Here is a 12,427-nt window from a genome sequence, read left to right as displayed (position 1 = left end):
TTAATTATTATTATCATTTTTTTATTTCAAAAATATTTTTGACGTTAATGTTACATGCAAAATCTGGTATTTGTCAATTTTGTGAGACAATCTTCTGTTATTTATCATACAAAATATTGACAAATTAGTATGTTTTATTATATGTATAAATCGAGTTGACATGTCTCTTATTTATGATCAGATATGAAATAATAAAGCAATTCTTTTTTTTTTCACTAAAATCAATATAATCAATGAGATGTACATACAAGGAGATTTCAAATTCACCACCCATCAATTTAGTTTTATATTTAATGAATTTCAAATACGCCAACGTATACATTGACATCATTTGAAATATATAATTCGAACCAATTCATCCATATCAAATGAATCCAGAATAGGTCTCTTGTGGGACAGTCTCACGAATCTTTATCTGTGAGACGTGTCAACCCCACCGATATTCACGATAAAAAGTAATAATTTTCATGGATGATCCAATTAAGATATCAGCCTCACAAAATACGACTCGTGAGACCGTCTCACACAAATTTTTACAATGAATCTATCGAAACACAACCTAAAAAGAATTGGCCAAATATAGGCAACGGATCAATTTTCTCCGAGAAGCTGCAATATATAGTTTGAATATTATTTTCTGAAGTTCAAAGAAATGGGCACTGATACACTTTATGAAATTAAAAAAAAAGGTTTATTTTTCAGTTTAGATTTTTCCAATAAATTGAATTACATAACATTAATTTTTACAACTATCTCTACCAACACCGTCACAAACCTCATTTGGGTCGGCTACTATTCTATGTTCTAACCACATATTTCATGATCAATATCAACTTTTGATCCAAAAACGAAATACAAACCCAAACATGTATTTTTATGTATAAAACAAAAATGTATTGTATATATATATATATAGATATATATAATCAACCATTAATCATTATGGGCAGAGCTGCAGCGTGGGAAGGAATTAACTCCTGCATTCAACATTGTGAGCTGAGAACAAAATGCTTCGGCCTTTCCATCTTCTCCGTGTGTGTTCAATTTCACATTTTCCATGTAAAGATTTCTGCATGGAAACGATTCACTGCAATTGAAGTTTACTGCCACCTTTGTAGCACTTGTGCCTCTTATATTTCTGTACATTATGTTCTCTACTTGCACTGCTGAATTCTGCATCAATCATTTGATTTTTATCATGTGAGAAACTTATACATACATACATACATATACATATACATATATATATATACATATAGGTGAGAGACTGAGAGTGGTACCTGCTTGACACAATTTTTATTTTTGTCACAGTAATTTTGATTTATGATTATGGGATTGGAGACATTTTGCATCAGGATATCTTCAAACGCGATGTTTCTTGCGCTTCCACTCCCTCCCTGCACAATTTCACACAATTGAATTACACATAAATTTTTAATATATATATATGTATATATATATGGTAGGTATGAATTACCTGCCAAGTTTTTATTCTGACTCCATTAGTTGCTCCAGTAATCTTGACACTCTTGACCAAAATATTTGAAACATGGTTTTCCATATTATTTTCACCTAAGCTTCCAATGCTGAAATTCAAATAAATTAAATAAATCCTTAAAAACAATATAAAAAAATCCAGCAAAATTAAAAATCACAAATTAATTATTACCTGATTCCATGGCCTGGTCCACACATTATGTTCTGCACTTGAACGTTGCTAGTTCCATTCACTATTGAAATACAATCATCACCTATACATTGCAAAAGAATTAGAAGATTTGATCCAAGTCAACATTAAAAGAAACCAACTGAATGAATCCATTTATTTACCAGTTTTAATTATAGAGTCTAGAATATTGATATTTTGCGTTTTGGTGATATGAATTCCATCAGTGTTAGGGCTATCTCCTGGTGCTGTAATTCTAAGGTTCGAAGCCTCAACGTCGCGACAATCCTGGAAAACCACATGCATCTGTTGTGCATTTTGTAGCTTCAAATTCGTCATCTTTAAATTCACACAGTTTTTGAATGTCATAGCCTGTTAATTAGCAAAACAAATTAATTATGTAATTGATATTAATTTTTTTCTTTAATCATTGTATAGAATTTGAGGAATGAACGTACCGTTGGTGCACTCTGCGTTTGGCAAGGCTTTAAAAGAAATCAGACAAGGAGGAAAAATGTCAGCACGTATTATTATATATGAAACAAAACGATTATAATATTTTGAAAGTAAATAATTAATATTTTTCTTGAATAACTTAAAATAATAAATTCAAACATTTATTTACCTTAGTTTTCTTTATTTTGCAAGAATTTTTCCACCATATTTCACCATTGCCATCTATAATACCACCACCTGAAATATTCATATCCGTAACATCTTCGAACTTTATCCAAAGTCTCTTAGGGGTGTCGTACATTTCCGACATAGCCTTTACTGTACCTTGGATCTAAAATGAGAGAATTGGGGCGTCAATTTACAGTAAACAATCCGCATATTATATATATATATATATATTTATATATATATATATATATATATATAGAAGTAGGTGAGTGATCGTTTTCTTGGTTTTGTTGTGAAGTGATATGTTTATTATGTAATGCATGCAATGAAGTGAGCGCCGGCCAGATATAAATCCAGGCAATCGTTTTTTCTCAGATAAAAAAATCTTTCAATTTAACTAATATATATGATCAATTTTTATTTTCCTGAAATTATGTAAAAATATGTGAATATAAATTTCTTGAATGTATATGTGCATATGAAGTAAGAATGTGTACGGAACTCGCCTCCATAGAAACAGAGTTCTTACAAGGGCCTGAAAAATCAACATGTTTAATGTAATAAGTTTTGCCTCTTGGAACCACAATTGTCGATGAACTCGTAGAATTACAAGCCTTGTCCCAAGCTCTGCTGAATGCCTGGAAAAGAAATTAACTTGATCAGAAACTAAATATTAATTAATGATATTATTGGTGAAGAACTGCTAGAATCATAACCACAATTTATCTAACAGTTTTCAGAAAATATGAGAAAATCGATATTGTATAAAATAAAATCAGTTAGAGTTTAAGTTGATCATGAACAGACACGCGATACACATATATACACAATCAAATATTACAATAAACTTTGGATGAATCAAACCTGGGCATTGTCTGATTTCCCATCAGCTTTGGCTCCGAAATCGTCGACATTGATCAACACCTGTTGTGATACAAGATGATGTCTGCGATCTTTGGAGACTTTTCGATGCTTATGAGATTTTCTTCCATGACAAGGGGATGAACACAATAGAATTAATGTCAAAAGTAATACAAATAAAATCCTGGGCATCATTATTTTCTCCATTTCTTGATGTAGAAAAACCAATTTTTTATACGTTGGCTGAAACTATTTATGAAAGAATATGAAGAATTGATGTCTATCTTCACAAAAATGGCAGCAGAATGAATGCTTAAATACGTGAAGAGGAAAGACGAAATCTATTTTCTGGAGGAATTCACCCACCACTGGTGTGCTGTGTTGACTCTACGGGTAAATTTCAACTGAGGAAATTGAGTAATAGTTAGTTACTCTAACATTAAGCTTGTTCTTTTAAAATCAACGACGCAACTAGGCAAATAAACAAACAATTTCAGAAATGGTTTTAATAGTCAATGTTTTGAACATAATTTTATATTAAAAAATATATATTATTATGGGCGTATTGATAAAAAAAAATTAGGCCAATTATCTGAAAATTTAGCTAGGATACAAATTCGTAAATTTCATCTTTGTTTAACTTAGATATAACATAATTAATTTAGATGGTTACAAAACATAAATTGGTGTTTTGAGGGTACAAGATAGCCATCGATAAAGGCGTTCACCAATCTTGGACTTTTTGTTTGTTAGATAGCTAAATTTTAGTAGAGACGGTCTTGCGAATCTTTATTCCTGAGACGGGTCAACTCTACCGATATTTACAATAAAAAGTAATATTTTGACATAAAAAAATAATGTTTTTTCGTATGCGAACCAAATAGAAGCTTCATATCACAAGATTGACCTATGAGAGCGTTTCACAAGAGTTTTGTGGAAAAAAATAGATGTGATAAAATTCACACCAAATTATTTTGTCATAAGAAAATCTATTAAAACACGCAAACACACACTTTCTCTATTTCAGGTAAGACATTAAAATAACCCAAAGTTAAAGAGAGGGGACAAAGATGAAAGGAAATTGAGTTTTACCCCTATAATTTGTACTTTTTTTCATTTTTCGTTAGGTTTTAGTAATTAATTTTCATTTTTAGTCTTGTAACAAATATTTTTTTTCCATTTTTTATCATGTTTGATTTTATATTGTAGTCATGTAACTTGTATTTTTTTTTCATTTTGGTTTTTTTTACTGGATTCAGTCGTGTTATCTTTCAGATAATATTCTAAAAAAATCACAACAAGCATGCATGTTTTCTTTCAAAGATCCATATCATCATCCATGTTCGCTATAAAAAGACCAAAATAATAATTAAAGAAAACATTGATGTTACATAACTAAAAATACAAATTCACTATTAACAAGATGAAAATAAAAAAATAGACATGCAAGTTACGTGACTAAAAATACAAATTCATCATTAAAAAATGAAGAAAAAATGCAAATTCGTTGTTAATTTTCAATTTTCAGTTATTTAGTTTATACTTTTTGACTTAAATTCTTTAGGAAAATTGTAATCTCACGAAAGTCAACTTTTTTCCCATTTAGTTCCCTCTTTGTTTCAAATGTTTATTGACCAAGTTTGATTTTCTTCGGTCAACAACTTATGCACGAGCCCCATCTTGAAATTGGCCAAACATATGAAGAATATTAAGAGAACATTTAATTTGGAACAAATTACTTCAACTTCGCCCCCGCGCACACACATATATAATAACTAAAAAAATTATATATTTACTCAATCATTAAATTATATTTTAAAATCAAATGACAGAAGAGAAAAATTTTCAATAAAAAATATAAATTGTGAGGAATATGTGTGATGCCCCGTGCCAAAGAGAGCGAGGTGCTCGCCGATGTCATGAGGTTACACGGACAATGATTGGCTCATGGCAGGATTCTAGGCGAAGAGAACATGAATGAATCGATATCTCACCGGAATGAAATGGATTGTAAACTGTTCAGGTATGAGACTATGCAGTTAAGGAGTGTTTAAACGATTAATAGTTACTATTCACATCAATAAAGGCGCATTTTTTTTGAGAGTTCGTCACTTAAGAATTTCAAAATTAAGCGAGTTTGATTTGATGCAATTATGAAATGGGTGACCTTTTAAGAAGTTTCTCAGGGTGTGTGTAAGTGATGATATAAGTACGTTAAAAAGATACGTGTTGGTACAGTTGATATATTCATCGAATATTGGACGTTACAATATGAGTTTATTTTCACCCTATTTAATTTATCAAATATCGTTGGTTACGTGAATCTCTCATATTTTTACTAGAGTCTCAGTTCATGTGTTTGGGATCGAAGGACTAAGTTTTGTTCATTCCCATACTATTTGATATATAACATGTTTAAATTGATACATATTATATATTTAAAAATGAGGATGCAAATTACGAAGTTCGCAAAACGTTAGGTGTTTTGCACGAGAAGTACTAAATATCTGTAGACTGGAAAATTGGGGTCGTTGAGAAATGAATTTATTTAATTTTATGCATGATGTTTGAAATGATATGTCAACAATGTGGGGATCTTTGTTGGAGTGGAGTTGGGGGAAATTAGCGATATTACAAGTAATTGGCTATTTGACCACTTCACGTGTGGAATAAATAATAAGAGAAAAATAAGCATGGTGAATCTGTCGCAAGCGAATTATGAAATGTGTGTGGCGTTTCAAAAAGGGCAAACTTAAATGGGGGAAGTCGTCCAATTGTATTAAAAAAAATTTATTTTATATAACTTCTTCCGATCCGATGTTTGAATAGTTTAATTGGTTATTATGGAAAGTCGTGAGGTGGTTATAAAATTAGAATAGGTCTCCTGTGAGACGATCTCACGAATCTTTATCTGTGAGACGGGTGAACCCTACCGATATTCACAATAAAAATTAATACACTTAGCATAAAAAGTAATATTTTTTCATGGATGACCTAAATAAGAGATCTGTTTCACAAAATACGATTCGTAAGACCGTCTCACACTACTTTTTGCAATAAAATTATTATCGCAAGCGATTTTTTCTTATGTCATGTCTTGTTTTAGGCTTCTGGTTTCCCTTAACCATGGTGTAGAACAATATGTGCTAATTTCCGGTGGAACGATACTAATGGAAAATGGGGAATGCATCGGTTGAAATGGGAGAATATGTGTAGACCAAAATGAGTGGATGAGTTAGGTTTTCGACACCAAACTGTTTTAACAAAGCTTTGCTAGCTAAAAAAGTGTGGAGAGTCATTCATGAATCGCCCAATTCTTTGTTGGCGAGTCCCCAAGGGCCGGTACTTTAAACATACAAACATTACGGCGGTGGAGCTGTGGTCCAATCCTTCTTATATCTAGTGTTGTACAATGTGGAGTCGTGATCTTGTATATATAAAAATAAGGTTGTGTTGGAGAGTGGTTGATGGGCCATTTTTTTTTTTTTTTTTGGCTAAATCTGATCCTTGGATCCCTGGTCTATCTTTATACCCAAGTGGCTTGAACCAACTTCGTGACGATGGAACTAAAGTGAAGTGTTTTATTAAGAGTTCTGGGATCTGGAATGAGGAAGCTGTGCGACATATTTTTCCCTCGCATGAAGCCGAAGCAATTCTTGAAATTCTATTAAACAAATGGGTAGTGAAGATATAAGATTTGGATTGGTAGCAAGATTGAAAGTATTATGTAAAAGATTGTTATCTTGTGAAAATGAATAGTATGGCTCTCCCACCTTTTCAATCTATGCAACCCTATCATTTATGGAGGAAAACATTATGGAAGCTACGTCTCTCGCCTAAAATCCATGTATTCTTGTGGCGTGCCTCTTGGGATTTTATCCCTACTGCGGAGAACTTATTGACATGTCATGTTATGACATATGGTATTTGTTTTGTCCGATAATTAGGGATGTTTAGAAAAATACATCATTTTGGTTGAGTGTGAAAATGCATTGTGATGCATCTTCTTTTTTTTTTTATTATTGTGCTTTATATTTTTCGAGGATCTTTAAGCAAGAGGACTTCGAATTGTTTGTTAGACTAAGTTCGGCGATTTGGCATGAGACATGTAAGAGAACACATGCCTCTTCGGGGCACAACTCTAATTTTTGCGTCTCTTTACTTCATTGCATTTAATTATTGTTGCTTTCTTGGTAGATATTGTTGAAACATTTTTGGTCGTTTTTTATTGGAATGATAACTCGGAAAATGATAATGTGACACTGAAAATGATGATGTGGCATCGGACATTGCTGGCGTGGATCTGGATATGGCTGACTTGCCCAATATCACGTCAGTATTCCAGTGAAAAATGATCATAATTGAAAAAGTGTACAAGTTAGTGGACTAAAACTGTATATTGACCAATAACGTGACTAAAAATAAAAAATGTGCAAGTTTCAAGATAATAACATTGTTTTCCCATTTAACATGCCATTCATATCCAAAAAAAATTTAAAAATAGAGATGCGCTGCATTATCGGAGAATCAAATATAAAAACTAAAAAACTAATTATTTTATTTCAAAAGTATCAAAGAAATCTAGAAATTGACGATTACCTAAAATAAATACTCGTGTTGATTATAATACGAGCCACAAACAAGAGAGAGAATTTAGAGGAAAAATCCTTGGTATCATACTATTCTATGGACACGTTCAGTCTAAAAAATAGGATATTAGTTGAATCATACATCTTTGTTTTATCTAATATTTGATTTAACTTAAATCCAAAATTTTTTAAGGTTTTAAAATTTTATATTATCCACATATTATTATTTATCATATTTATATTATATAGTCTTCGTGATCATATCATTCAACGTACCAAACAATATCTAAAACATTTACTTTTCATCAAATTACAAATTTTTCTGGAAATGTCAAATTGTAATTTCGATAATGTATACGTTTACTACATGTGGATGAATAAAAAAAACCGGATAAATGATTTTTTTAAAATAATAAAAATAATAATAACCCAATAAATGATTCTATCTTATAGTTGATGTTATTCAACAATTCACCAAAATAAAATATTTTATTAATAAATTAGATAATAAATTCCATGAACATAGATCAATCAAAATGACATATCCATTCAAAAATCGGCACTAATCAAGTTCAATTTAATTTGCTCACTTAGATTGGATCTTGTTCCAACCTTATTCCGTTGGAACGTTGACAGTTATATTAATCGAAAGGAAAAATAAACCAATATATAAGATTACGTTATGTAATGCAAATCTATGAACAAATTATTCTCTTTAAATATATACCATAATAATAAAATTATTTATTTAATAAAGATAATGATCTAAATTGAGTAAAAAAATTATATATATGCTTTTACAAAAATCATATGTTTTAAATTATATTTAACAAGTTACCGTGCCACCAGAAGGAATGCAGAGTTTTGTAAAAAGATTTCAGCAGCATTAGCTTGAGTCCAAGTCATAAACGAAAACAATTTAAATTAGGATTATATTATGATCATTGAGCGGTCTGTGAGTTGAGTTTTGAGCACAAGGACGGAATCCATCTATCTTGAAAAATATCCACTGAAGAACCATCACCAATGCGGCAACGGCCAAATTCTAAGAGCTCCCTCCCCAAATCAATGATGGCCATATATAGGAAGGGTTGCTTCCAATGTGCACTTTCATTATATCCACGTGTTTAGTGTTTAAAATATCGAGCTTTGAATACTTTTGCAACTAAGGATGATCAAGTAATCAACTCAAGGTAACAGGTCCGACTTCCTAGTACATTATATATAAGGAAACATGCCTCTGTATATTGATCATAAAAAAAGAAATAAAAGGGTATTTCTATAATCAAAACAGAAAGACTAGGACACCAAGGCACAACCAGTTTCTCGAATTTAGCCCCTTAACCAGAGATATTTTAGACGATTAATTATTTCTCATGTCTGATCATCTTGTTGATTATATATTGTCCACAGTGGGAAATTTGTGTACCCATTGTAAAACTTGGCTACGCTTTGGACGGTAACATCTTTTTTCCTGTGGCCTTGCAGGTGTACTTCCACCGCGAATTATAACAAAAGCTCAAACGAGTGGATCTCCATCAGGCACCCTTGCAAAGCACAAAGAAGTCACCAACATAAGCCACCAGCTTTCTTGATCCGCCACTAAACCTTTCCAGGAAAGTTATATCCTCCTCCTGAACCAAATGAGATTACAAGAATTTTATTAGAGATAGGACATGAGATGACAAGAATTTTATCAGAGAGGACATTAAATAATCATACAAAACCTACTCAGTCGCGCATATATATATCATGTATGGTAAATCTAAAACATAAATATGTAGTCTATTCACTATTGGTCCAGCACATGTTTACATCTGACAAAGATGGTAACAAAGGCAAATCAACACAACAAACTTCACAAAATGTAATAAATCCAGATGTTAACAACAAATTATGTTGATGAGATACCACTTACCAGGTCAGAAAAGTCACGCAGCATGATGCGGAAGATGAAGAAGCTGTGAATTCACTGCGAAGCTCCTTGATCATGGCAGTGAGTGACTTCGCATCAAGACCCATATCACAAAGTGCAATGAGAATTGAAAGAGTATCGTGATCAAGCCCAGTTTCAAGAAAGTTTGACATGAGGAAAACTACGTCCAGTGATTCTTGTGCAGCTTCCGGAACCATTTTCTACAAAAATACAGCATTTTCAATTTGGGAAACAGAATACAAGATGAAGGCTAGTTATATAATAAAACGTAAGGACTGAAGAGTAGCGGTTTTCTCATAATTATTTTCAATGATGAAGAAAGCACACACATATTACAAGAAATCCAAAGACTAAGGATAGAATAAAATGAAAGATACAATGCAATATAGGACATTAAATATAATTTCAACACATATATATATGACTTCTATTGAGGGAAGGATCGACTGGAATATAATTGAAGTCAAACAGTGTGTAGGGCCTTCCTTAAAGCCCTGGTACCAGCAGCAGCATGTCCCAATTTTACGTGGTAAGACGTTCTGATACAAAAGCATTATTGGCGAAACACATTTTTTCTTTAAGGAAAAAAGAAGAAAGTTTTTTTTGTAAAAAAGATTGTTGGACAAGCTTTTTTTTATGAAAGAACACTAAATAACGCTTGAGACCGAAGAATACAAGTCTCAGTCTTCTGGTTCAACTTCTCTTTTAAAGATTAAAAATATATATATACTTTTTCGCTATCAAATCCAAACATATAACTGTTTCTCTGTTTTAAAAAAAGACTCGCAGACACTGCTTAATAAAGAACTTTTTATGCTCAAGTGCCTTTGTATCCAAACTGGCCTGTAGAAGCCAACATTTTCAAAAGTCCTGGTAAGCCAAATTCAAATCAAAGGCATCTCAATTGTTACCTTAAGTTCGCCAAACCTTACTTCACATGTGATTCACCTTGCTTTTTCTGAAGTCAGACACCTGCTGATAGCATGATCACACACATTAAGAAAGATAAAAACATTGGCATCAGAAAACGACTTCAGTAATCAGTATATTGCCACTCGTCATCACCTTTTAGCAGGATTCAACTATAGTTCAAAACATCTTATTAGCATTCAAATTTTGAGCTCGAAATAGTATCCACCAAGTGATTGATCTCCATCTCATTGATGGACTATTTTTTATCAACTCCAAGTTCCAAGTACAACCAACTATTTTAGATTTAACTAGTAAAACAATTACATTAATGAAGAACACAAAAAAGTCGTAGTAGGAAAACAATCGTGATCACAACAGATAATAGAAACTCAAGAACTATCATTTTCAGGATTTAAATCTACAGAAAGAAATCAACTACACTAATCAAAAGCATGCAGCAATCAGCCATATCCCTCAGAAGTGCCTATTATCCACCTTTGCATATTAGGCCCCTCCACCTCCTGCAATAAGCACGAGGGAGCTCCAAATGTGCATGTTTTCGGATTACTAAATGTTTCATCAACGGGATGTGCGAATTTGATTAAGAATCTTAATAGCTGCAGAAGGAAGCCTATATTTAACTGACAGGACAAGTGCAAGAAAACTAATACAGAAATTGAGTGAGTGAGCATAAACCAGCTAAGATTTCACTGTCCTGTTTCAATTTTGTATAATAAGGTTACAAAACAAAAAATTCGAAGAAAGATTAGTACACACGTACAAACGAAACCTTTCGAAAGTATTCGATACGCAGTAGTCTAATTTGAAATGGCAAGAAAAATGGGAAGAAATTGGCGGAAAAACCAACAGTTAACATGAACATACACGCATAATACACATTGAAACACAGAGGATCGAGAGAGCCTTGCCGTGAAGCGGCACTTTGTGGCGGCCGAGAGCGCAAAGAGTAAGAAATTCCAGGGTTTTGTTTTGATTCGATACTAGGTTGATTAGGGTATTGAAATCTACGAATTATGAATTTCAAATATTTTAATGTTTTATGAATTTTAATTAACATGAAATAATAATAATAACAATAACAATAACTTATAAATATAGGAGTTATGGATTTAAAATTTACAGTTCTTGTTTTTCTAAACCTACTAAAAAATATTTAAAATTCATCAATCCAAATATAACCTAAAACAATTATCGTTCATCGTCACTCATTAAAGTGACATGACAAAGGGGCAAAAGTAAATAATTTGCGATGAAATGATTTGAAATCCATATATTTCAATTATAGTTTTATTTATAATAATAATAATAATAATAATAATATTATTATTATTATTATTAAATCTTAAATACATATCTTAATTATGTATATATTAATTATATAAAGTATAATGGATTTGAAATGACATTATTATCAGATGAACTTGAAATTCATCACAGTTAACATGAAATATCGTATAAACATATAAATAGTGGATTTAAAATTTATAATCTTATTTCTCTAAATACAAAAATACATTTAAAATTCTTCCATCTAAGCGCAAATTTTGAAAGTTAAAATTTTATAATCCAGAACCAAATTTTCGATACCAATTCAGTCGTTTCCAGTGTCGTATCAACAACTAAACCAAAATAGTGGAAAGTTAAATTTTATAATCCAGAACCAAATTTTGAAATTTTAATGGAGCACAAACCAAACTTGAGGGAGTAAGTGGTAAAAGAAAAAACTATTTTCTTAATTTTTTATCGTCGTAAATTTAGCCATAGACCGAAGTTTCCTTCAAGACTAGCTATGGAACTTTTACAGTTTTACTCCTGCTA

The 12,427-nt window shown here is 31.6% G+C and overlaps 2 protein-coding genes across 9 annotated transcripts; both read right to left on the bottom strand.

Moving 5' to 3' along the window:
• Window positions 1-790: 790 nt before the first annotated feature.
• Window positions 791-3,421, bottom strand: LOC142544840 (polygalacturonase-2-like). The gene is made up of 9 exons (XM_075651875.1): window positions 3,155-3,421; window positions 2,797-2,928; window positions 2,292-2,453; window positions 2,125-2,151; window positions 1,831-2,038; window positions 1,670-1,751; window positions 1,478-1,586; window positions 1,281-1,397; window positions 791-1,173 (listed from the first exon to the last, which is right to left on the bottom strand). Exons 1-9 carry the CDS (start codon window positions 3,356-3,358, stop codon window positions 934-936), a joined length of 1,281 nt encoding a protein of 426 aa, XP_075507990.1. The 5' UTR covers window positions 3,359-3,421; the 3' UTR covers window positions 791-933.
• Window positions 3,422-8,906: 5,485 nt separating this feature from the next.
• On the bottom strand, window positions 8,907-11,619 carry LOC142546897 (mitotic-spindle organizing protein 1A-like). 8 transcript variants are annotated; one of them, XR_012820546.1, is made up of 5 exons: window positions 11,513-11,619; window positions 10,588-10,648; window positions 9,659-9,876; window positions 9,468-9,557; window positions 8,907-9,374 (listed from the first exon to the last, which is right to left on the bottom strand). XR_012820546.1 is itself a non-coding variant. In XM_075654862.1 (3 exons), exons 1-3 carry the CDS (start codon window positions 11,055-11,057, stop codon window positions 9,362-9,364), a joined length of 261 nt encoding a protein of 86 aa, XP_075510977.1. In that variant the 5' UTR covers window positions 11,058-11,466; the 3' UTR covers window positions 8,907-9,361. The 8 variants fall into 8 exon arrangements, 1 of the variants encoding a protein (XP_075510977.1); XR_012820540.1 differs by lacking the exon at window positions 9,468-9,557 and having other exon boundaries at window positions 11,513-11,612; XR_012820543.1 differs by lacking the exon at window positions 9,468-9,557 and having other exon boundaries at window positions 10,588-10,651; window positions 11,513-11,556.
• Between the last annotated feature and the right edge of the window lie 808 nt (window positions 11,620-12,427).

The sequence above is a fragment of the Primulina tabacum genome, chromosome 5, assembly GCF_025594145.1.
Source record: "Primulina tabacum isolate GXHZ01 chromosome 5, ASM2559414v2, whole genome shotgun sequence".
Classification (NCBI taxonomy): Eukaryota; Viridiplantae; Streptophyta; class Magnoliopsida; order Lamiales; family Gesneriaceae; genus Primulina; species Primulina tabacum.
Note: the sequence above shows the minus strand (reverse complement) of the source record. Positions and strands in the feature narration are given on the sequence as shown.

Excerpts from the sequence above, each read along its gene's own strand:
- LOC142544840 (XM_075651875.1), bottom strand. The coding sequence starts at position 3,358 with ATGGAGAAAATAATGATGCCCAGGATTTTATTTGTATTACTTTTGACA. Across the intron at positions 2,929-3,154 it reads GGAAATCAGACAATGCCCAG|GCATTCAGCAGAGCTTGGGA; the intron begins GTTTGATTCATC and ends TTTCTTTTCCAG. Across the intron at positions 1,174-1,280 it reads ATAAAAATTGTGTCAAGCAG|AATTCAGCAGTGCAAGTAGA; the intron begins GTACCACTCTCA and ends TGATTGATGCAG.
- LOC142546897 (XM_075654862.1), bottom strand. The coding sequence starts at position 11,057 with ATGGCTGATTGCTGCATGCTTTTGATTAGT. Across the intron at positions 9,877-11,027 it reads GCTGCATGCTTTTGATTAGT|AAAATGGTTCCGGAAGCTGC; the intron begins GTAGTTGATTTC and ends GTATTTTTGTAG.